We start from the raw sequence: 24,503 nt of genomic DNA, 5'->3' as shown, positions 1-24,503 counted from the left end.
ATGCAAATTGCCTCATGAATATACACATTAGCCACTTGTATATGCAAACGCGCCACCATTTTGCATTTTTGAGACTGTTTATCTGCATCAAACTGTCGGCACTAGGGCACAGCCAGAGAGAACATGACTGAAGACAATACAAGCAGTATGTTACAGGTGGAAGATGGTCAAAGTGGTGACAACACCAGAGGAGAGTTTTTTTTGTGGGGGGCAGTACCAGGGGAGCAGCTCAGAGGAGTTGTAGGGTTCTCCTCAACATCTGGTTTAATTTTCCCCATGCGAGTGGGGAATGAATTTTGTTATGTACATCAATATGGAGGTGAAGAAGTGTTCCCACATTTGACCTTGCAAAAAAGAGGTCACCTCTGAGAGGGAGTGTCTCTCTATCAGTATCTACCAGCTCACGTTGCATTAATATACCAGATGTACTATAACCCACAACGTGAGCTGGTAGATACCGATAGAGAGACACTCCCTCTCAGAGCGTCCTCTTTTTTTAAATGGTAACCCTAGGTGAAGTGTGATGTCACCTCCATATTAACAACAAGGACTCTCCTGGCACATTAAAGACTAATAAATCTATTTGGGCATAAGCTTTCATGGGCTGGCCCCTGCTTTGTTAGATGTATGAAATGGAAACTTCCATTTGGCAGGTATATAGAGATCAACTGATAGATCTATATACCTGGCAAGATATCACTGTGGGGAGGACCAGTGCTAATGAGGTCAATTCAATCAGGATGGATGCTGCAGTTGATGAGAAAGTGTGCACACTGAACAAGGGACTGGGAGTGGCTGGCCAATTACAAAAGCAGTTTCTCAACTCTTGATGTTCACACCTCCACGTTAACTAGTGATAATGGGCCACATCCCCTGTGACTGAACAGACCTTGTCAGCTCTGGCCCTCCTCTTGACTGAGACTCCCTCTTTAAACCCTTCTCTGAACCTCCCCCCACCGACTCGTGCATCTGACGATGCGGGTCTGTGCCCACGAAAGCTGATGCTCCAAAATATCTGTTAGTCTATGAGATGCCACAGGACTTCTCGTTGTTTTTCACACTGACCTAGGCCCTCCCAGTCTCTATTAAGACCCCATCTGACAGCACCAAATTTGCTTCTGAGTTCCGGCTCTGCAGCCTCACATTGAAATCTGTCTCAGAAGTGTTTTTGCTCAACAGTTGCAGCGTTGAAATTTGTTACTGATGTGTCCTCCTGCTGGTGTTTAAATGTTACCACTCCTGAGCCGTGTCTACACGTGCACGCTACTTCGAAGTAATGGCACTAACTTCGAAATAGCGCCCGTCATGGCTACACGTGTTGGGCGCTATTTCGATGTTAACATCGACGTTAGGCGGCGAGACGTCGAAGCCGCTAACCCCATGAGGGGATGGGAATAGCGCCCTACTTCGAAGTTGAATGTCGAAGTAGGGCACGTGTAGTCGTTGCGCGTCCTGCAACATCGAAATAGCGGGGTCCGCCATGGCGACCATCAGCTGAGGGGTTGAGAGACGCTCTCTGTTGAGCCCCTGCGGGGCTCTATGGTCACCGTGTGCAGCAGCCCTTAGCCCAGGGCTTCTGGCTGCTGCTGCTGCAGCTGGGGATCCATGCTGCAGGCACAGGGTCTGCAACCAGTTGTCGGCTCTGTGGATCTTGTGTTGTTTAGTGCAACTGTGTCTGGGAGGGACCCTTTAAGGGAGCGGCTTGCTGTTGAGTCCGCCCTGTGACCCTGTCTGCAGCCGTGCCTGGCACCCTTATTTCGATGTGTGCTACTTTGGCGTGTAGACGTTCCCTCGCAGCGCCTATTTCGATGTGGTGCTGCCCAACGTCGATGATGAACATCGACGTTGCCAGCCCTGGAGGACGTGTAGACGTTATTCATCGAAATAGCTTATTTCGATGTCGCCTCATCGAAATAGGCTACTTCGATGTAGGCTTCACGTGTAGACGTAGCCCTGGTGTCTGATTTGTGTCAGTTTATTCTTTTGCACAGAGACAGTCCAGTTGGTCAAGGCCCATGGCAGAGGAACATTTCAGGCACATGATGGCAAGTATTACATTGGTAGATTCACAGGGGAACATGGCCCTGTTGCAGAGTTCCTTGTAAGGTGAGCGCTTGGGTGGCACCAGGAGAGATGCAGGTGCAGTTCAGGTGATTAGCACCCACAGTGGGCAGCGAGCATGTTTTGATTGGTGGTGCACATCCATACATGCCTCGGTGCACATAACAAAATTTATTCCACCTGCGTTGGAATAAAGTCTGGATACTGTGTGTGATGCTACAAAAGTTTATTACAGCCAGCTGGTGGAGTGATCCTGAACTTGGCTGAGTTTCAGAATGCACTGACAGGCATCAAGTTGTGATACAGACAGCTGATAGGCAGAGGAGAGAATAGGAGCAGACAGTAAGGAAATGAGCATAATCAATGAACAATCCAGGTGAATTAACAAACAATCTGGGAGTTACAAAAAGTTCCCATGCACAGTTTACAGAACATCTTCTCTATCGTCAACACCGATGTGCAAAGTGGTGATATCTTGTGTGTCATACACCGATGTCTCATCTGGCATCTTCGCACGGACGTGACCATTCGTGTTATCTCTACAGAATCAAAGCAAGCAGGCAATGCAGGATCAAAGCAGAAGTTAGTGAAAGAATCATGGCAATCGCGCTTAACTGTAGTCCAATTCCTGTCCCCACAGGGTCCCTTCCTGGAATGTGGCTGCCTAGGGACTTATTTACACCAGCTGGGATGCCCTCCCCAGATGGCTGGTGTCAGGGGGGTTTACCAGACTCTTTTGGAACAGTGGTTCTTAGCAAATATCATGGCCTACTTCAGAATTTTATCCTATACCGGTGAATTGAAAAAAAAAAAAAAAAAAAAAAAAAAAAGAGGGAAGACTGCCTTGATGGTGTGGCTGAGGCGGTTAGGTCCTATGGCAGAGTCGCCGCCAGATTGGTGCACCTAACAAAATCCATGTGGCGGGGATGGCGGCTGAGAGGTGAGCTCAGGGCTGGGCAGAGGGTTGAGATGCAGAGGGCAAGAGGATTCCGGCTAGGGGAGGAAATTTGGGGTGGGGTTGTGGGTGCCGGCTGCCCTAGGGCTGCAGGAGGGAGAGAGGACACGCCCCAAGTCTCTTTCCCAGCAGCAGAACCTGGGACCGGGAACAGAGGTACCTCCCTGGGCACCCACATCCTGGCCCTGCCATGAAGCATAAAGGAAACTGTGTAGAACAATTGAAATAAATCCTTGGCAGTGATCATTTGTGGTGTCACGTTGTGGTAATGATGGGACGACTGCAGAGGGTTTACGGGCCTGTAGTACCATGGCAGACTTCGTTAGCATGAAGCGCTTTAGGGCAATGTAGCAGAATAGAACCACAGAATTGCAGGCCTGGGGGGGACCTCGAGAGGTCCCCGAGTCCAGCCCTCTGCAGGAATGGAGCACATGAAGCTGCCTGAGGAAGGTGTTGAGCCCTTTGGTGGTTGTGAAACTTGGAGGCGCAGCAGTCAGAGAGGAGGGGAGTTGGAGGGGTTGTGTGGAAATCTGTGGTGCTGGGCATGGATCAAGAGACTGAGCAATGAGAACAGAGCTTGTGGGGAGCAAGGGTTTCCCCCCCCCAATTAACCCTTCGTGAGGTGGAAGTCTGAAGCCAGGCAGGGGCTCCAAAGGGGGATGACTCTGTTTACAGCTGCGTCTCCAGTTTCTTTGTTCTGAAAGACCCTGTAAAATCCCTGGAAATGTCGCTGCGGCCAGCCCCGGACAGGCTGTCCTCTGCCCTGTTTACAGCCCTCTGGCTCTCTGGAGGGGCGATTGCTCATTCTCGCATGTGACCAGCATTTCAGCTGGAAACTCGACCCCCTGCTCCAGCACATGTGACCCTGAGATAAACTATAAATAGACAAGTGATAGGCGACAAAGGCAGGAGCCCAAGGCTGAGCTTTAGGAAAGGGACAAGGAGCTGAGCGCAGAAGTTGGGGCAGTTGAAGAAGCTGGGAGAGTTTGCCGGGGATCGGCCAGAGACCCAGGAGTTATAACTTGGAGAGGTCGGCTGGCCCAATGGATTACCAGTCCAGCATCATCCGAGACTCAAACCCCATGGAGAACCTGGAGAAGCAGCTGATCTGCCCCATCTGCCTTGAAATGTTCACCAAGCCCGTGGTGATCCTGCCCTGCCAGCACAACCTGTGTCGGAAATGTGCCAGCGACATCTTCCAGGTCAGTGCCCTGCAAAGGGAGACTGCGGCCCCCAGCCGGGCTGCTTCCCGGAGCCTGGACGCAGGTGGGGATTCTTGGACTGTTGTATGTTCAACCTACAGTGCGCTTGTAACCCACACACCTGGGTGTGGTTCATTGTCTCCTGTAGTGGCACCTGGCCCCCTTACACAGAGAACCAGTGAGCCTCCTCTCCAGCCTTAGCCGAGAGCCCGCTGGCTTTTGGCTCAGAGTGTAGATGCTCCTGCATTAGGTACCAGGTTCGAGTCTGCCTCTGGGTGATTACATGTTCACGGGAGATCAGACCCCTGTAAAGCCAGGGGGAGAACTGAGGGCAGGAGGGGGCTGCTGTGGCCAGTCTTCCATGTGTGGTCCCAGGTTTGGGGCAGTGCCAAGCACTGCAGCTACTGACGATGGGTGTGGATAGGCTTAATTCTAGCTAGACCAGAAATTCTGGCTGTAAGATTGTGCTCTGAAGCCCTGGAAGTAGGGATGCGGAGGGGGCCCCTGCCTTGATGTGGTTTCCGCTATAGGGTTTATCACTGGGTTCAGTGGTTCTCAGCAGTTCCCTGCCCGGTTGTGCGCCTCTAGGCTGTGTCTGTTCATAAGAGTGGGTGAGAATTCTCACTATGTATTTCACTAGGACATTGGTTCCATAGAGCTTGGGGGAAAAAGCCTTGACTTCCATGGGAGCTGGCTGGGACACGTGGCCTCTGAGCCCTGCTTGGCAAATGGTCTGGGAACAGATTCCTCTCCCTACGAGAGTCTCTGCTTAGGGAGGGGGAGGAACCAGCTGATAAACCTACTGCTTGGGCCCCATCTTGCTCCCCCACTTGCTGATCTGTGGCATTAGTGTCAACCGTTGCCAGCTGTATAGAGAAAGCAGGAGAAATCCAGGCACAAGGGGAGCAATCAGCCCCCACGTGCTGGAACGGACTCAAGGGATGCAGGTTCCCCAATTCCTATAGGGCTCCGGGGATGTAACCACGGTGCAGGGAGCTGGGGGTTGTCCCAGCTGGTGTATAGTTAACAGTCAGTTCTTGTGAAGGCTAGAAAGGGCACTTCCCCCATGTGCAGACCCTGTTTCCTCATACAGACAATGAGCAAAATGTCCAGGTCTCCTTCAGTTCCAATCCCCTCCTGGGGAAGTTTTGCCTCTGCAAAGATAGAAAGTCGGCTTCTCCACAGCCACCCTCCAAGATGTGCTCGTTCACACCTGTGCACGATCAATGCAGCATGTACCTGCTAGTGCAAGAGGAAAATTCTGATTGGACAACTATTTTTTTCACAGTTATAAGCTGCCCCAGAAGGTGCAGAGCAGCAGAGAAGTGGGCCCTGGGGTAGCACCCATGACAGCTGGTCTATTAATAAACCTTTTTACACTCCTTGTAGCAAATTTGGCCTGAGGATCTCAAAGCATTTATAAAATGTTAATGAATTAAGCCTCCCAACCTCCCTCTGTGCCCAGGGAAATATCATTCACATATTAACATCCCCTTAAGAGCCTTTCCTAAAGGGGTGGTTAGGGTTGTGTCTAAAGCAGTGGTTGAGGACTTCTGAGTTCTATTCTCAGATCTGTCACACCGGGCTCCCTCTATTTTTTTCCTTCTGTGTGCAGAATAAATTTTATTATGCACACCAAGGCATGTGCGATGTGCACAACCAATAGAAACGTGCTCTCAACGGTGGGAACTGTGGGAGCTCTGCTAATCAGCTGGGCAGCATTTGAATCATTCCTGGGATGGTGCCCAAGTGCTCAGCTTAGAGTGAACACTGCTGCCATATAACTCCTGGGTGACCCTTGGGCAGCTCTCTTCAGTCTGTCCTTGGCCCAGGTGCCCCAGCCATACAAAAGAAATATTTGCTGCCTCCTTCACTGGGGTTTTGTGAGCAGTGTTTTCTCTAATGCATGGAATAAATTTTATTAAGTGCACCAAGGCATGTGCAGGTGCACACCACCAGTAGAAACACACGCTGTTGGTGGCTGCGGACACTCTGCTACTCAGCTGTGGAACACCTGAATCTCTTCTGGGCAGACGCCCACATGCTCAGCTTACAGGGGACAGTGTTTGTGAGCCTTAATTCATTGATCATGAAATGTTTTCGGAGCCCCTGATGGCAGGTGAATTGGAATTATCTGAATGCAAAGCCTTATGGGATCTGAGACCCTCTGGTGATGGACACTTCAGGGATACGTGATCTGTCCCTGGGGGGAAGCAAAGGGGATGGGATTGTGTTGAAAAGAGCCCATATCAGGGTCTCCAGCTCCACAAGGGTGAGTTATAAGCCTGTCTGGGGTGACAGGGACCTCTGACCCTGTGCTGGTGGTTCTTGCAGTCTGCGAATCCCTACTGGCAGAGCCGGGGAACCACCCTCTCCGGGGGGCGTTTTCGCTGCCCATCCTGCCGTCACGAAGTGATCCTGGACCGGCATGGTGTCTACGGGCTACAGCGGAACCTCCTGGTGGAGAACATCATTGATATTTACAAGCAGGAGTACTCCAGGTTAGCCACACTCCGATCTTTCTCCTACCGTCTGGTCCTAGTTTTCCCCTCTCACTGAGCTGGACAAATCTCTCTCCCAGTTTTTCTTCAGCAGGAGCTCATGGGGGGAACTTCCCAGGGATTCACCTTCTCCCTGGCATTCACTGTCCCGCTCCTTCCCCAGCAGAGCACCCTCATGGCCCTATTGAATTAATACAGATAATTCCGTAATTTCATTGATCAGAAGCAGATCTCCAGCAGGACCAAATTCTCGCCAGGCCCCCGGGCAAGGTGTGGGGAGAAGGCCCACACTCCATGCTCCTGGAAGGGGTAGTGCCTCAAGCAGAAGGGGGTGGGACCTCTAGCTGAAGGCGCAACCAGGAGATCTGGGTCCTTTTGTATCCCAAGCCTTTAAGCAGCTTGCCCCTTTGTCCCCGCTCACCACCCCTGCCCCATCAGTGGCACGCAGATCTCACGCATCCAGCCTAAACTAATCCAGAGCATCCCCCCGTCCCCCAGTTCCCTGTTCATCCAAACCACAGCAAATCAAATGTCACATAGGTTGGCAGGATGGTCATTTGACATCATCCGTCTCAGCCGGCTGGTTTGCTGAAGCAAGTTAACCAGATAAGAGAGAAGCTTGGGGCAGTAACCAAGCTTGGTCCTACTGAGTTCCTGGGATCTCCCCCGGCAAAGGAAGGGAGCAGGAGAGAGGAGTAGCTTAGCACAGATGGATTTCAGGAGAAAGTATTCTGGGGATTTCAGCAAGCTGACGAGCAGGCAGGATTTGGAAGACATAGGACAATTCCTGGGTTTAATGCGGCACTCACCCCAGTGTAATCAGGAGTAGCCGAGTGCTGCCAACCTCAAAGCATGAGAGGGGCCTAAAATTTGTGACTGGGGCAAGGGCAGGGTGACCACATTGCCCTCTGGCAAACATAGGACACCAGTATGCAGGGGAGACTGCTGTCCCATGGCAGGGCTCCTCGGCAATGGGGGCCCTGCAGCATCCCGCTGGGGAGGCACTGGGGATGGGGGTCTGCACCCTCCTGGCAGGGGGTGTCAAGAATAGGGGCTGTGCAGCCTCCCAGCTGGGGGGGCCAGGAAATGTTGCAACAGCCTGACGGAGGAGTTCCCCTGCAGCAGGAGCAGTTGCCCTGAGATATTGGGTTCCGGGGAACAGGAGCCCCACAAAATACAGGACAATTTGCCCGTTTTCTTTAAAAAGTCGGGATGCCTGTGAGATGGCTTAAGAAAGGGACTGTCCTAGGTGGAGAGGAAGAAATGAGCAGGGGGGGTTGTTATTTACCTGCAGTGTTCAGAGCTGTTGGAATTGGGCCTTTTCAAGCTTTTCTCCACAACCACAAGCCCTAGGAATGCAGTGGCAGGGCAGGGGCCTGAATGGCTATGTCTACACGTGAACCCTACATCGAAGTAGCCTATTTCGATGTGGCGACATCGAAATAGGCTATTTCGATGAATAACGTCTACACGTCCTCCAGGGCTGGCAACGTCGATGTTCAACATCGACGTTGCACAACACCACATCGAAATAGGCGCTGCGAGGGAACGTCTACACGCCAAAGTAGCACACATCGAAATAAGGGTGCCAGGCACAGCTGCAGACAGGGTCACAGGGCGGACTCAACAGCAAGTCGCTCCCTTAAAGGGCCCCTCCCAGACACACTTTCATTAAACAGTGCAAGATACACAGAGCCGACAACTAGTTGCAGACCCTGGGCATGCAGCATGGATTCCCAGCTGCAGCAGCAGCAGCCAGAAGCCCTGGCCTACGGGCTGCTGCACACGGTGACCACAGAGCCCCACAAGGGCTGGAGAGACAGTATCTCTCAACCCCCCAGCTGATGGCCACCATGGAGGACCCCGCTATTTCGATGTTGCAGGACGCGGATCGTCTACACGTTCCCTACTTCGATGTTGAACGTCGAAGTAGGGCGCTATTCCCATCCCCTCATGGGGTTAGCGACTTCGACGTCTCGCCGCCTAACGTCGATTTCAACTTCGAAATAGCGCCCAACATGTGTAGCCGTGACGGGCGCTATTTCGAAGTTGGCGCCGCTACTTCGAAATAGCGTGCACGTGTAGACACAGCTAATAAGAGCTAAGAGTCTCCAGCTCTCTCAATTCCAGCAGCCGAAGCTTTAAGAAAAGCAGCAATTATTAGCAGTGGCAAACGACAAGCCCTGAGGTTGTAGAAGAAAGATAGATTCCTTCTTATCTGTGGTACTTTAGCACCTAGAGGCACCAGTCAGATCAGCTCCCATTGTGTGGAGCCCTGTACAGCTGTGAAGTGTAAATGTGTGTCACTCCCGTCAGACCACACGCAGCCTTTCACTGAAAAGGAATAATACAAGGAGTCAGAAATTGCCACCCAGGCTTCAGAAGCGACTGTCCCATGGTCTGAAGAGAGGAAAAGATTGAGTGCTACAGGTTGGACCTCCCTAGTCCAGCACCCTGGGGACCTGACCGGTGCCAAATGAGAGAATTTGCCAAACCGCAGGAGGTCAATATTGTCTAGCAGCGTTTCCAACACTTCCACTGCTTCCTGGGCCTCGTAGAAGTCATTTAGGGGTAAATTACAGCTAAGTGACAGCCCAGAACACTGAGACCCAGGACTAGTGGGTGGAAACAAACTTTATGGAACCATGGGAAACTTGGCCGTGCCCTCAACAAGTGAACATCCTTCAACGTCACGCTGGACCATGGATATTGCCGGCTGAGATGGTGCTGGACTACAGAGGTTCAACCTGTTGTTGGCAAAGTGGGGAGAGACCAGCCAGGGACACTGGCGGTTTGTAGGAGAAACAATGAGCCCAGCAGGTTTTGAGCTGGCTGAATAGAATATGGTCACGATTTACAGGAGAGAGGACATAGGGCCATTCACAAAGCAGGACGGGTGTGAAATCAGCAGTGATTCCAGAGATCTGCTCTTCATTTCTAAAATTTGACCGAAACCAGAAATATACAGGGAGAAGGGGTGAATGACTAGGAAATAATGACTCAGTATGTGAGTGCTGATAACATGCAGGCAGGAATAGGAAAAAGAGTATTTATAAATTGACAGATGCAGATATGGATTCCAATGTCTTAACAGGATTAAGAGATTAATATACTGAATCACTGGAAATATTATTTGGAAGTCATGGAGACAGAGACGCGTGCTATATAGGGGGCAACCACAGGTTGAACCTCTTTAATCTAGCACCCTTGGGGCCTGTCTGGTGCCAGGTGAGAGAATTTGTCAGACCACAGGAGGTCAAGATTGTCTAGCACATTATCAACATTTTCTCTGCTGACTGGGCCTCATAGAAGACATTTAGGGGTAAATTACAGCTAAATAACAGCCCAGAACACTGAGAGCCAGGGCTGGTGGCTGGAAACAAACTTTATGGGACTGCAGGAAACTTGGCCACACCCATGATAAGTGGTTGTCCATCTATCTAAATCATGCCAGGCTACGGATGTTGCCAGACGAGAGAGATCTGGATTAGAGAGGTCCAACCTGTAGTAGTGTTTTTAAAAAGGGCTTAGGGGACGTCTATAATCCCAGCAAATACAGTCTGCTAAAGGTCGTTCCAAAAGGCTGTGTCTACACTACAAAAATAACTCCGGAGTTGCTTGCTTTGAAGTACGACTTGGAAGCAAGCAACTTCAAAGTTGAGCATCTGTACACCCCCTACTTCGAAGTTGGGAATGGAGTAAAGACTTTGCAGTTGGGCTGCCTACTTGGAAGTTAATTTAACTCAATTTAACTTAACTTGAGTTAACTTCCAAGTAAGGGAAGATATGTGTAGACTCTCTAGTGGCTACTTCAAAGTAGTGCCTAACTCTGAATTTAACTTTGAAGTTAGTTCCTAGTGTGGATGTACCCAAAGTGAAATAATGGCACTAGCTCGACGGTTAAAGAACAAATCATGCCAGGATGGCATCGCTGCACCTTTTCAAATCAGGTTGCAGAGAGGAGGGAGAAAATCCAGTAGCTGTAGCCAGCCAGAGTTAACAGAACCTGTAATATCCCAGGTCAGATGCTCAGCTATTACGCAGAGGGACATCACCCCATTGCAGTCATGGAGCACGGCTGATCTATGTCAGCAGAGGATCAGCCTGGCCCGCTGCCTCAAGCTCCCACTTGTGAAAAGAATTGAGGTTGGCCTAGACTTGAGCACTGCGACACAGATAATGACTGGCCAAATGAGCGTAAATGTAGGCCCACAGTAATCGACAGGACGGCATCAGATACAACGCCAGTGACAGGCTGTTTTTTGTTCTTACTTACAAACATAAGAACTGCTATTGTGGGCCAGACCCATCTAGCCCAGGGGTCGTAAATAGTAAGACGAGCCTTTTTTTTTTTTTAAATTTGGTAAAAAAACTCAATAGTTCAAGAGCCATAATGCATGTGAATACGAGACGGTCCTTAAAAATAACATCAAACTAAACTTTGTGTGATCCCTATTTTAAGAAGAGTGCAGGCACAATGATTTGTAATGAGATACAGGATGGTCACAAAAGTTTTGTATGCTCTATTTCCTCAGCGTGCGTTTGTACCACTGTCTTCCTGACTTTCACTCCCAAAATCACTTCAGTGATGCCAGTTTTACTTCATGTTTAACTTCAGGTTTTTTTCCTTAAACTGTGCATTGCAGTTCTCAGCAGCAACACCGCAAGCTGCATTTTCCTTTTCCAAATCCCGACTTTCTTAGCAACACGGTCAAAACACAGCTACAGCATCACATCCCACAATGCACTGCACAGATTAAAGGGAAAGTTAGCCAACGTTTCGAGATCACAGATCATTTGCTAGTTAGATGTGAGTTGGGCCCATTGTTGGGCTTTTCGACGTTTGCGGTTTGTCAAAAATAATCAGGACAGTTTGGATTTTTTGTTTTTTACTTTGCAATTATAGCATCGCGAGCCACAAAGAAGTCCTTAGAGAGCCTCCTGTGGCTGCTGAGCTGCAGGTTGGAGACCCCTGATCTAGCCTCTGACAGTGTCCAATATCACAGTTTCAGGGAGAACATGGCAAGTTTGGAGTGATCCACCCCTCTTTCACCCCTGGCTTCTGGTAGTCGGAGGTGTAGGCTGCGTCTACACTAGCTGCCAGCTGCGAAGGGAGCATGGTAAGTAGGTGTCAGGAGATTACTAATGAAGTGCTGCTGTGCATATTCAGCACTTCATTAAGCTGATTCTCCTCCATGGCAACTTCGAAGTGGCAAACTTCAAAGTGCCAGCTTGCACGTGGCCGCAGCTCACCCACCAGTACTTTGAAGTGTGTGGGGTACTTCAAAGTCTCTTTACTCCTCAAAATTTTGCACCACATCACTTCATTAGTAATCTCCCAACACCCGACTTCCCACGCATCCTTCGAAGTTGGGAGCTAGTGTGGCCACAGCTGTAGACTTGAGGGGGGTTGCATCTCTGATCATTTTGGCTAACAGCCACTGATAGCTACTAGCGCTATCCTCCATGAACTTTTCCAGCTCCTTTTGGAAACCCAACTATCAAACAATCCTCCGGCAATGAGTTCCACAGGTTAACTGCACTTGGCACAAAGTATTTCTTGTTTGTATGGAACCTGCTGCCTAGTTATTTCATCAGCCAGTGTCTTTGGTAGCATAGAAAAGGGTAAACACAGGGGGGGAGGGAATAGCTTAGTGGTTAGTACCATGTAAACCCAGGATTGTGATTTCAATCCATGAGGGGTCTTTTCAAGGGTCTGGGATAGGTTAGATTTAAAAAAAGAAAACAAAAACAAAAACAAAAAAAGCAGGCAGAGCAGGGATGGGGATAGGTCCTGCCATGAGGTCCCCCAGCTCTGTGAGATGTGTGTATCTCCATATGTCAATAATGCTCCTCTCAGTTTTTCCACAACATTCAGGATTATATAGACCTCTCCCATACCTCCCCCCTCTCCACCCCAATTCTTCTTATTGGAGCATTTCTTCGCATAGTCCTGCCCCAGGCAGCACGGACAAGTTTATCACCAAAATTGGTTCAGAGGCTGGATCCTACGTGTCCCCTGCTCAGGCCAGGTAACAATGGGCACTGCAAGGTGAACGCTGACCCATGCCCCATCCATGGGGGCCTTGTAGCTCTTACAGGCCTCAGCTAAGACTGACTTCCCATTGGGACCAAATGGAGGGAGGGGAAACAGGCCCAGAGACTGAAAGTGACTTGTCCAGATTGCTGTGTTGCTGGGGTCTCACATTGTCCGGAGTTTTCCTTAAAGCCCCAGCTCAATCAGGCGACTGTAGGAGACTTTCAGCTTTTAATTTTTTTAAAGCAAGTTTCCACCCTCTCTGGTCGCCGAGAAGAAGTTGGAAAACGAGACCTCCCCATGCTCAGAACTGACACCCAACAAAATCCCCCTCTGTTCTCGTCCCCTTGTTTCCAGCCCGATCTCCAGCTGCTCCTGATTTTTGACTGCTCTCAGTTCTCCTTCCTGAAGCTGGTCCAAGCCACTTCATGTAACTTCTCTCAGCTGCAGCCACCCTGCCTAGAAAGGAGACAGAGTAGGTCAAGGCGCCTGTCGATGGTTCCGAGCCAACCGCCTGGGTTTAAATAGACTGTAGGTTTCTGCACAAGGAAATGAGGAGCCAGCCACACCATTGAGTTTGCCTTAAAGAGGATAGAATGACCCTTTGCATCATGTATCTATAATTAGGGTATTCCGCACAGGGCCGTCCTTATGACTTCGGGTGCCCTAGGCAGCCTGAGCTCGGCACCCTCCCTCCCGACTAGGGAGCTGAACAGCAACTCAGAGCGGGGTGCTCTGCTCAGGGCTGTGGGGACAGGAGCAGGACAGGGAAGTCGGTGGGGGAACTGGAGCTGGGGGGCCATCAGAGCAGGATGTGGGGGGCTGAGGGATTCAGCCGCCAAGGCCAGGAGTTAGAACGAGGGCGGGGCAGGCGAGCTGAGGGATTGGGTTATGGGGCTGGGAGGTGGAGAGAGGGGCAGGGGGAGGGACTGAGGGGATGGGTGGCCTCATCCAGGAGTCAGACTAGAGGCCAGGGGATTGCGGCTGCTTGAGGCAGCCCTGGCCTTCGGCTGCACTGGGCACACACAGGCACAGCGTAGGGCACTACTTAAACTGAGTAGTGCCCTCCCCAGCTGCATACTCTGAGCAGGCCTAGGGACGGCCCTGGTTCCACATCATCCATGAACATTGGTGCCAGCTCTGTCACCCAGCCGCGTTTCATTAGTCACAGCTGATGGGGGGACGGGAAAGGGGAGAGCAACTGAATGGGGTCCCCAAGCTTGGAGGGGGCGGGCGAGCAGGTGGGCGGGCAGGAGGGGTAAAGCTGTCTGTAAGGTCTTTGTAATGACTGTGACATAGGAGGGGGTGGGCTCCAGCCAGCCTGCTGCAGCGGGCCTCCAAATTCCTCTCTCCGGGTCTGCCTGGGGTCCCAGCTGCCACACGGGCATGCAGCAGAACAGGGCGGGCCTTGCTGGGAGGGGACAGGCTGAGCATGGTCAGTTTCAACAGATCTCACAGGAAAGCAAAGGGGCTGGGAACTGGTCCCGAGCTGTAAAATCCCTCCCAGAAGTGATCTCCAGGCTGTTGCGTGAAGGTCCCAGGGGTTTGCTCACTCTGATTAACACAGAGCGAGCCGGTCAGAGACCCTGGCGCACACGAGCGCTGGCTTTAAACGTGCCGTCGCTGCTGGGCTAACATTCGAGACGGGCTGGAGTTGATCCAAAATCTACTGTACAGGGTGAAGTCCAGGTTCTAGTCTCCATGACCCTACTCTAAACCCAGATCACCTCCACTCAGCCAGTGACGGCTCCCGTCTTAGGCTGGGGTTGCCTGGGAATCGCCTAAGTCAGAAGACCAGTGTGGGTCATTCAAAAGTATAGACCCCGGCCTGGCCTCTGCTTCATGTCACGGGCCAGTGGGTGGGTCAATCCGATGAAACGCCGCTGGAGGCTGTCTGACCCTGTCCGGTTTCTTGCTGTCCTCAGCAGGCCCCTGAAGCAAGGCAACCACCCCATGTGCAAGGAGCACGAGGATGAAAAGATCAACATCTACTGCTTGACCTGTGAGGTCCCCACTTGCTCCATGTGCAAGGTCTTCGGTGCTCACAAAGACTGTGAAGTGGCGCCCCTTCAGAACGTCTTCCAGGGCCAAAAGGTACCAGCTGGGTCATTGCTGCTCCCGCCAGGGGAAGGAGTCCCCTAAACCCTGGCCTGGCCTGCCCTGGAGCTCCCCAGAGGCTGCAGCTCCTTGACCTTCACTCAGGTTCACATCCGATCCCTTGGAATGTAGATGAGGTCTCTGAGGGGATGGGCTCCTCCGGCTTGGCAGCCCTGAGGTGCTGAGCTGGGCGTTTCTGGAATAGCTTCTGAGGCTGAGCGCTGGGGTATTAATAGGCAGAGGCTGTGAAGCAGTCATTCGTCTATATTTAGAGTCACTGGGGAGCAAAGACCAGCCCCAAGGGAGCAGTATCTACAGCTGGGAGCAGAGCCAGGAGCCTGGAGGCCTTTCACTGGCGCTCTTGGATGGGATCTAACAGGGATGATATAGGTGGTGTTTGGTCCTGCCCAGAGGGTAGAGAGCTCAGTGACCTCTTGAGGTCCCTTCCAGTTCTCGTGCTCTATGATTCTGTGGCAAGATCCTCCCCCAGAATGCTTTGGGGCACCCTTCTCCCTCTCGAGTGGGGTAGGAGTCTGGGAACCCTACGTAGAGAGAGACCCATTTCTCCCTGGCACCTGTACCCTTTATTTAAGGCCATTGTGTCACAAACCCCCTTAGCCAAAGCTTCCTCCTTCTCCCTCCCATCCCCTCCCACTCCCATGGACCACCCTTCCCTGCTCTTCAGGATTCCCTCCCAGTTCAACTGTTAAAGCCCTTTGGTCTTGGAGCATCTATGGCCATTGTCCCACCAGTCCCAGACATGCCCAGCACAGCCCTGGAGGCTCTCCTGCTCTGTCCTCACCACACAGAGACAGTTTCGTGGTTCTTCTTGCTTGGCACTGATCCCCAGCAGTGAAGCTGTGTCCCTCCTCTCTAGTCCCATCCTCCAGACGTTGCCAGCCCTTGCCCCCTTCTCCTACCATTCCCGTTCCTGAAGAAGGGTTAGCCTTACATCAGAATGGCCGTGCTGAGTCAGACCAGAGGTCCATCTAGCCTTCCAACGTGGCCAGTGCCCCAAATGCCCATCCCCTGTCACTCATTCCCAGCCGTCACTGAAGGAGGTCAATAAAGAAATCTAAACCCACTCTGGCTCACCCTTTCTGCTGCCCACCAACTCTCCGTCCCTTGAGACAGTGCGACCAGCCTCCCTCCCTGCTTGGCGGCATACGGGTTAAATCTATTTCGGTTCCTCTCTCTCACAGATGGAGCTGAGCAACTGCATCTCCATGCTGGTGGCTGGGAATGACAGAGTGCAGACGATCATCAGTCAGCTGGAGGACACGTGCAAAACCACTGAGGTGAGGAATGGGAAAAATGACCGAGCCCTTCGAAAGCTGCGGGACAGAGATGAAATCAAACCCCCCAACCAAGCTCCGGGATGGCTAATGCAGGTGTCACCTAAGCAGGGTTGGGAGCAGCTTCTCTCTTAGTTTATAGGACTGAGCAGCCTGTTTAAGTCAATGGGAGGGCTTTTGCACAGATGTGGTGCTAGTGGAGAAGAGGATGGTGGAGGGTAGTGGTTAGAGTCAACACAGGGCACCAGGACTCCAGCTCTCCAATGATTAGAGCCAGATTCTGAGTGTTGATACATTTGGGTGTTGTTCCAGCCCTGCCACAAACTCCCTGGACGAAAAGACGCTTAACCCAGCCGTGTCTGGTTCCCTACTTGAGATAAAAAGGCCACAGGATTCTATTCTTACCCTGCTTTGAGTGGACACCCCAAATTGTTGTAAGGCAAGGAGAACATCCAGCTCCTTGCTGTTCACATGGGGAGGTCAGAGGCTCTTTAGCAGGGCCGTTCTTTAGATTTCTGGGGCCCTACGCAGAACTATTCAACTGGTGCCCCCAGTGCCCAATGGCAGCTCCGGGGCGGGAGGAAAGGAGATAATTTTTTAGAGATGTGATTTTACAATCTTCAGCAAAATGCTAACGAAATAGTTTTAAAACAAATTTTAAGCTCAGGTCCTGCCAACTAACACGATAAATACAGAAACTGACAATATAGACCTGGGGTTGGCACCCACCTTGGGTTGCTACAGGACAGTAGGAAACACGCGCAACCCAACCAGAGGGGAATAAAACCCTCACACATCCCACTTCATCGCACCCAGTACATTTGTACCCTTGGCAAGAGAACCTATGGGACTGCCATGTGTCAGGGAGCCTCTGGCAACAGTTCTGCCCAGAGGCAATGGCTAGATCTGAGTTGTCCAAGATCTGAACTCTAAGTGTGTGTAATCACTGGGCGGCTGGTACTGGTGTGGCAGGGCGTGTGTGGCTGTGATGCCTCGGGGGTGGGGTGGGGAACTGGGAGCAGACCTGTCCCCCAAGCTTCGAGGTGCTCACGCCTGTCCTTCGTCGCCAGGAGAACAGCCGACTGGTGAAGCAGGAGCTGTGTGAGAAGATCAACGCCCTCGTGGTGATCCTGGAGGAGAAGAAGAGCGAGCTGCTGCAGAAGGTCACCGAGGAGCAGGAGGAGAAGGCCAGCTTTGTGCAGGCCCTGATCCAGCAGTACAAAGACCAGCTGGAGGAGTCCACCAAGCTGGTTCAGACGGCCTTTCAATCGCTGGAAGAGACAGGAGGGGCCACTTTTCTCATGGTGAGTGGCTCCTCTTCGGTCCAGGGAGGGATGGAGCCTGTGTCCAGCGGCCTGGTTTGCCCTTCACACAGGTAGTTGGGTCTATTGCCACCTTGGACCCACCAGTCAGTTTCAGACTCCCCGTCTCCTCCCATAGCAGTTGTGCCCTCCACCAGTCTTGGCCCCCACTTCATCCCTTTGCCCACACCAAGTCCCCTGCTTCTGTGTGCCCCTGGGTGGACTAGGCTTGTAGGGGCAATGCTGGGCTTTGAGCCCAACGAAAGGGAATAACCTAGAGTTCCTTGGGAAAGGTGATCTCGCAGGAGGGGGCAGCAGTTTGCTGTTCAAAACCTCCCACTCAGAGCCCAGCCAGCACTTGTTCTGTCATAGAATCACGGAGCTGGAAGGGACCTCAGGAAGTCATCTAGTGCAGCCCTGTTTCAAGCAGGATCAGCCCCATCTAAGTCATCCCAGCCAGGACATTGTCAATCCGGGACTTAAAAACCTCAAACCCTGCTTGGCTCTGGGGAACCCGCACCTCAAGCCAGCTTCAGACAATTTTGGACTGTTTCTTTTCTCACGTCACTTTGACTCACCATGTTCTCTCTCTCTCTCTCTCTCTTTCTCTTTGCTCTTTCCCCAGAATGCCAAACCGCTCATTAAAACGTAAGTCCCTGGGGCTGTGTTTTTAAATTGCTGCTTCTGGGCCACAGTCTGCTACTGTATAGTGATGTCAAATCCATCTGAGGAAGTGGGTCTTTGCCCAGGAAAGCTCATGCTCCAAAATATCTGTTAGGCTATAAGGTGCCACAAGACTTCTTGTTGTTCTCAAAATCCACCTGATGAGTGTTCCCAGAAAGCAAAAGGGGTGGGCCCCTGCTGCCGGGAGGAGCCTCGTTGCACTTTCGTGGTTGAATACCAGGAGAAAACAAATTCTGAGAAGGTGCAAAGTTTCTCTGGTATGATTTCCCTGCCCCACCTGGAACAGACAGAGACACTGGAATGGAATGATAGATTCTTGGGCTAATGAGTGTCTCTCGTTCAACCTGCCTGATTCAAGCACTTGAACTCTGCAGGAGGGAACAGCACACTTACTCCAGAGTCACACCAGTGGGTGGATCATGGTCGCGCCTATGGGGATGTAAAAGAAGGGCTCTGGGAGGGCTCGGCCATATGAGAAAGCTGAGCTGGTTTCATTGAACTTGCTCTTTAAGCTGAGCTAGTTAAACTGATGCAAAATGCTTGGTAGATCCCAGTGTTTCCTCTAAATTTTTCTAGCTAAGGGTGGAATAATTTTTGTTATGTGCACCGATGGCATGTGCTGATATGCACCACCATTAAAAACACACGATCCCCACTCTGGGTGGCTGTGGGCTTTGCTGATCGACCGGGCAGCACCTGAATCTCTCCTGGACAGCCACCCAAGCGCTCAGCTTGCAGGGAAAAGCAGTAGACACTAATTTCACTGAGGTTTACATTGATTTCTACATCGGTTTAGCTAAACCAAAATGCACTGAGTTCAAACCAGAATCAGGGTGTCCACCCAGGCGGCTGTGCCGCTTGAACCAGGTTCACATCCGAAGTGAAACAGCAGCAACTTTCTCCTGGAGACAAGCCCTAGGTATGGAAGAGTCTGGAGAGGTTCTCTAGGGAAATGTAGGCGCTTGGGGAGAAAGCTACGAGCTTGGCCTTGAGTTACCAATGAAGCCAAAAGCCCAGAAAGGCAGTAAGGGGGCGTCTTCACTACCTGGAACGTTGACCCAGTCAAGGTTGATCTTTTGGGACTCGATTTCATGCACCTAGTGGGGATGCACAAAATTGAGCTATCAGGAGTGGACAGTCAGCCCCTGTATTCCTCAGTCATGTAAGGAGTAAGGGAGGCCAATGAGAGAGTTTCTCTCATCAACCTCCCGCAGTGAGGATGGCCACACAAGTCAACTGCAGAGAAGTCGATTCCAACCACACAACTGCCATAACTGGAATTATGTATCCACAATCCACTTTAAGATCTAGTGTAGATTGAACCTAAGTATGACCTGGAGACAGCAGGTATGCTCTGTTTAACTACTCCTGCCTCCAGAGATCAGAGCTTTCTGCCTTCCCAGCTCCACTGCAGTCCAGTTAGCTGGGCTTCCTCACCATGGTGGCTCCCAGGATGGCAGAGAGATGCCCTAGCATTCTTCTGCAGTTTTCCTGAGCAGTCAGCAGCAAACCTGAGTGCATTAATATAATGGCAATGGCAGAGGTCAAAGAGAGGGAGGGACCATCTCTCCAGCATCTTGCATGAGATAGAAGGTTTCTGAGGAGTCTTTTCCTGGGTCTTGCCCCCAGGAGGATAACCCTTTCCTGCTGGAACATGCCATCAGGCTAGCTGGTAGTTCTCTTCTCTGGAAGGCCTGTGGGTAAGGAAACGAACCTTTTGTCTGTCTCTCCCAGAATTGTGGAAGCGTCAAAGGGCAGCTGTTTGGGGAAGATTGAGCAAGGCTTTGAAAATATGGACTACTTCACACTAGACCTGGAGCATGTAGCGGAAGTCTTGAGAGGCATCGACTTTGGAACAGGTAGAATATTACGGTGCTTTTCTCTGGCCTCTTCCACTCGAGCGCCTGAAAGCACTTTTCAAGCACCAGTGACTTCAGCCTCACAACCCCCAGAGAATCTGAGGCACAGTGAGGGAAAGTGGCTTGCCCCAGAGTGCACAGCAAGTCAGGGTCAGGGCTAAGCAAGCAGATTTCTCACCTTCCAGCACTGTGCTTCACCACTAGACATCACTGCCTCTCTTTGGCAGAGAAGACTGCTGTCAGGTTACAGCACTGACAAATTCAGCACATTCCAGTTAGTTCACTGGTGAGAGCTGATGTTTGTTATTCGTCTGGGGCTTGATCTAATGGCACCTATTGAAGTCAATATATTCCTAGAGTCAATGGAGACCACACTGGGCCCATGATTTATAGCAATTTGGAAGGGTTGAGCTTGACACTATGCCCATTTTACAGCTAGGAAAACTAAGGCACAGAGAAGCAGAGGGCTTGTGTATGGTTACTGGTGGGTCCACGCTCTGGAGATTGATCTCCCAACGTGTGATTTAGCAGGTCTAGTAGGGACATGCTAAATCAGGGATTCCCAGCCTATGGGTTGGGACCCAAACATGAGTCGCGATTAGATTTGTTAAGGGTCAGTATCAGCTCAGAGCTGCTCCTGGCTCTCACAGAAGCCATCTGCAGCTCCTTAAGGCTGTCACATCCAGCAGGTATTGCTATCAATATAGAAGCAATTACGCATTACAAAGACAGCTTCTCCACCTTTGGCACTCGTAGCCACCCAGGCAGGTCACTTAACAGACTCTTGCAGTAAGTAATTTTCACCTCCCCTCCACCCTTGGGTCACCAAGTCTTTTTGAATTGTCAAAATGGGGCCTCGCCTGGAACAGGTTGGGAACCTCTGTGCTAAATCAAATGCTGATTGTGCTCCAGTCAGCCCCTGCAGTGGGAATGCCGCAGTTAGTCAAACTAAGTTACGTCAACTCCTTCTATGCTATTCATGTAGCTGGAGTTGTGTAACTTGGTGTGACTTTGCCCCCTAGCGTAGACCTGCCCAAAGTGATTCACCCTAGTCTAGAGGATAAGTTATTGATAAAACTGGGAATAACACCTTCTAGTTCTGGCTGCATACGCAGCCCTTAACCTCCACCTTTCCCTCCCTGACCTTCAGTGCACACATAATATTTTTCTGTGATTGGATATTGCCTTTTGTAAGTAGCCCCTGTGTTGGAATTCCAGTTCTGGGGTTACGGCTTGAGCTTTCTCGACCCCGTTACTTTTGTGGCAGGTGAAGAAGAAGAGCCAAACGAGGAAGAGGAAGAAACAGAAGAGGAGGAGCTGCAAGAAAGGCAAGTGGATGGTAAGAAGAACAATGCAGCAGGTTTGCGATGGGCAGGGAGAGTAGAAATCCATTTGCCGTGAAGGAAACACAGAGTTTGCATTTGTACGGAGAAGAATCGGAGGAAAAATAGTAACAGAGGGACAGCCGTGTTAGTCTGTATTCTATCAAAACAAAAAAGCAGTCCAGTAGCACTTTAAAGACTAACAAAATAATTTATTAGGTGATGAGCTTTCGTGGGACAGACCCACTTCTTCAGATCATAGCCAGACCAGAACAGACTCAATATTTAAGGCACAGGGAACCAAAAATTGTTATCAAGGTAGACAAATCAGAAAAAGTGTAATCAGAGTGGGCAAATCAGAAGAGCAGAGGGATGGTAGGAGGGAGGGGAAGTCAAGAGTCAGATAAAGCAAAGTATGTAAAAGAGTCCTTATAATGGCCCAGGTAACTGCCATCCTGGTTCAAACCACGTTAATGTGTCGAATTTGAGTATAAAAGAGAGTTCCGCCCTTTCTCTCTGCAGGTGGACATTAAAGTTCCCTTTCAGTAAAACACAGACTTTCAGGTCATTAACAGAAGGGGCCACTCCATTAAAGTGCTGGCTGACAGGCTTGTGAGTTAGGAGTTTTCTGATGTCTGTTTTGTGTCCATTTATTCTTTGTTGAAGAGTACCGTTTGTCCTGTGCACGTAGTATGTGGGCATTGTTGGCACATGATGACACATACTACGTTAGTTGAGGCACATGAGAATGCGCCTGTGATTCTGTGAGTAACCTGGTTACGTCCAGTGATGGTATCCCAGAACAGCTATGTGGACAAAGTTGGCACCAGGGCTTGTTGCAAGGAAAAGTTCCAGGATTGGTATTCTTGTGGTATAGCCTGTGGTTGCCGGTGAGAATCCTCATAAGGTTGGGAGGTTGTCTGTAGGAGAGAACAGGCCTGTCACGTAGGGCCTCCTGGAGTGTGGCATCCTGATTAAGGATAGGTTGTACATCTTTAATGATGCACTGCAGTGGTTTGAGTTGGTTTGCCCACCTTGATTACACTTTTTCTGATTTGTCTACCTTGATATCAATTTTTGGTTCTCTGTGTCTTAAATATTGAGTCTGTTCTGGTAAGGCTGTGGTCGGAAGACGAGGACTTGTCCCACGAAAGCTCACCACCTAATAAATTATTTTGTTAGTCTTTAAAATGCTACTGGACTGCTTTTTTGTTTTGGAGAAAAAATAAAAACAGATGCAGGAGAACCTGTTTTATGCAGTTCTCTGTATTAACTGATCTGAGACTGATGGTCCAAGGCCACCCACCACCCCACAGGGCTGATGCTCTTTGGATGATCCACATTTTTGATGATCTGATCTGGCCCCAGTCCCAGTTTGATCAGATAAATGGGTTCCACTGTACTGCTGTTAGAGGAACTAAAGTCCAGAGCTTCATTTAAACCATGGAAAATCACAGATCTGGGGGCGGGGGGGAAGAAAACTAGGAACTTTGGTGGTGAGGGATGAGCCGTACAAGAAGCCAGGTGGTGGTTAACTACCCTTCCGATTCAGAGCAGTAGCCGTGTTCGTCTGTAGCGTCACAAATAACAAGCAGTCCTCTGGCACCTTAGAGACTAGCATGCGTATTAGGTCACGATGAAGTGGGGTTTTACCCACAAAAGCTTGTGACCTAATATATTTGCTAGTCTCTAAGTTGCCCCCGGACTGTTCATTTCTTCTGTGTCAGGTTGGCCCTAGCTCAGGCTGGAGCTATTCCCTTTGCGTGATTATTATTAAAAATGTCCTACATATTATTAAGATACCTATGGCCTCCTTTGTCTGTTCCCCAGCACTGTTCCCAGACTGAGCAGGACAAGTACCAGGCCGGCAGGGCATGGGAAGCATATCGGGGTTCACTTTTTGTGTTCTGGTATGACTCTCTCAAGAGAGAAAATGTGTTCACAGCTCTGATCCTCATCTAGGGCCCCCATGCATTGCTTTCCCTGTGTAATCACCACACTCCCCCACCCTCCAAAAAGCTGCTAAGGCCCATGGTAAACAGGAGACTAAGATGCAGAGCAAGCAACATGACCCAGAAGCACCTGCATGTTCTCTCTCGGATGGCCAGGACTGGAGCAGTGTTTTGGAGCCATCATCCCTGGCTTCCCTGGTTACTGTGGCTCGCCTTTGGGATGCTTGTGGTGTTGTCCGCAAATATTGGACAGGTCTCCAGAGGCACAAGGAGCACGTATTTAAGGCAATCTCTAGGAATAATGGTTTGCAGCCGAAGTGCAATTCCATTTCACAGTGGAAGTGCTGGAAGCCTCAATGCCCAGGAGAAATTTCTCCTCAGTCCATCTCCCCTGGTCTCCTTCTCCCATCAGCATCACTGAACTTTTCCCACCTCTCTTTCAGCACCTCAATAACCGAGCAAATCGACCCCCGAGCCAGAAGCGACTCCCCAAGAGCAAAGGATGAGTGACTGGGGACAAGGAATGGCGTAGGGGTAAACACACTGACTTTGCAAGAGCTGCGGGAGGAGTGGGCCGGGGTCCCAGCTGAAGATGGTCGGGCACCACCTGGCCACCTGACAGTATTGCTAACTCAGGATGAAAACTTGACCGAAGCACATGGAAGGTCACTTTTATACATGGGTGCGAATGAGAATATTTCATACCTTTTATATTGTTCTATTATTTTGTATATAATTGTAACGGGTCTTTGGACTTTGTGTATTTTGTAAAAGAAAACTCTTTTGCTTAGCAGCTCTTAGTGTGCTGAAGATGTTGGCTCAGGAAATTAGAGGCCTTCTTTGCAACCTGTGAGGGATAGACCGAGGCAGAGCTGTCTGGCCTTGGCAGACAGAAGTAACTATAGCAAAAAGACAAGGGTTTGTGGGACTAGAGGAAGTTGAAGAGAAAGTTCTGCATTGCAAAGCTCAGTTCTAACCAGGGTTCCCGCTAATTTTTTTCCGTCCATGGGCGAAATAAATTTTGTTATGTGCGTCAAGGCATGTACAGACGTGCACCACCAAGACACACCTGCTGGAGGCTGAAGGCACTGTGCTAATCAGCCGGGCAGCACTTGAATCGTTCCTGGGCAGCTGCCCAAGTGCTCAGCTTATAGAGGACACTGGTCCAAAGGTACAAGAGATTTACTGAATTGATGTTGCACACGGTCACAATAAAGTAGATCCGGTCTTATCAGTC

The 24,503-nt window shown here is 50.5% G+C and overlaps 1 protein-coding gene across 2 annotated transcripts; it reads left to right on the top strand.

Annotated features, from left to right (window-relative positions):
• The first annotated feature begins 3,926 nt into the window (after positions 1 to 3,926).
• On the top strand, positions 3,927 to 24,503 carry TRIM63 (tripartite motif containing 63). 2 transcript variants are annotated; one of them, XM_074976290.1, is made up of 9 exons: positions 3,927 to 4,218; positions 6,553 to 6,719; positions 14,682 to 14,850; positions 16,056 to 16,151; positions 17,219 to 17,452; positions 18,075 to 18,097; positions 19,868 to 19,992; positions 21,260 to 21,320; positions 23,710 to 24,503. In XM_074976290.1, exons 1-9 carry the CDS (start codon positions 4,060 to 4,062, stop codon positions 23,774 to 23,776), a joined length of 1,101 nt encoding a protein of 366 aa, XP_074832391.1. In that variant the 5' UTR covers positions 3,927 to 4,059; the 3' UTR covers positions 23,777 to 24,503. The 2 variants fall into 2 exon arrangements, with proteins under 2 accessions (XP_074832391.1, XP_074832392.1); XM_074976291.1 differs by having other exon boundaries at positions 21,260 to 21,331.

The sequence above is a fragment of the Carettochelys insculpta genome, chromosome 24, assembly GCF_033958435.1.
Source record: "Carettochelys insculpta isolate YL-2023 chromosome 24, ASM3395843v1, whole genome shotgun sequence".
Taxonomy (NCBI): domain Eukaryota; kingdom Metazoa; phylum Chordata; order Testudines; family Carettochelyidae; genus Carettochelys; species Carettochelys insculpta.
The sequence above is the reverse complement of the archived record's forward strand: the minus strand, read 5'-3'. Positions and strand labels throughout refer to the sequence as shown.

What these genes read in the sequence shown, in the direction of transcription:
- TRIM63 (XM_074976290.1), top strand. Translation starts at nt 4,060, where the DNA reads ATGGATTACCAGTCCAGCATCATCCGAGACTCAAACCCCATGGAGAAC. An exon ending in GAGGGGCCACTTTTCTCATG is followed by an intron (nt 17,453 to 18,074) that starts GTGAGTGGCTCC and finishes CTCTTTCCCCAG; the next exon opens with AATGCCAAACCGCTCATTAA. An exon ending in GAGGAGGAGCTGCAAGAAAG is followed by an intron (nt 21,321 to 23,709) that starts GCAAGTGGATGG and finishes CCTCTCTTTCAG; the next exon opens with CACCTCAATAACCGAGCAAA.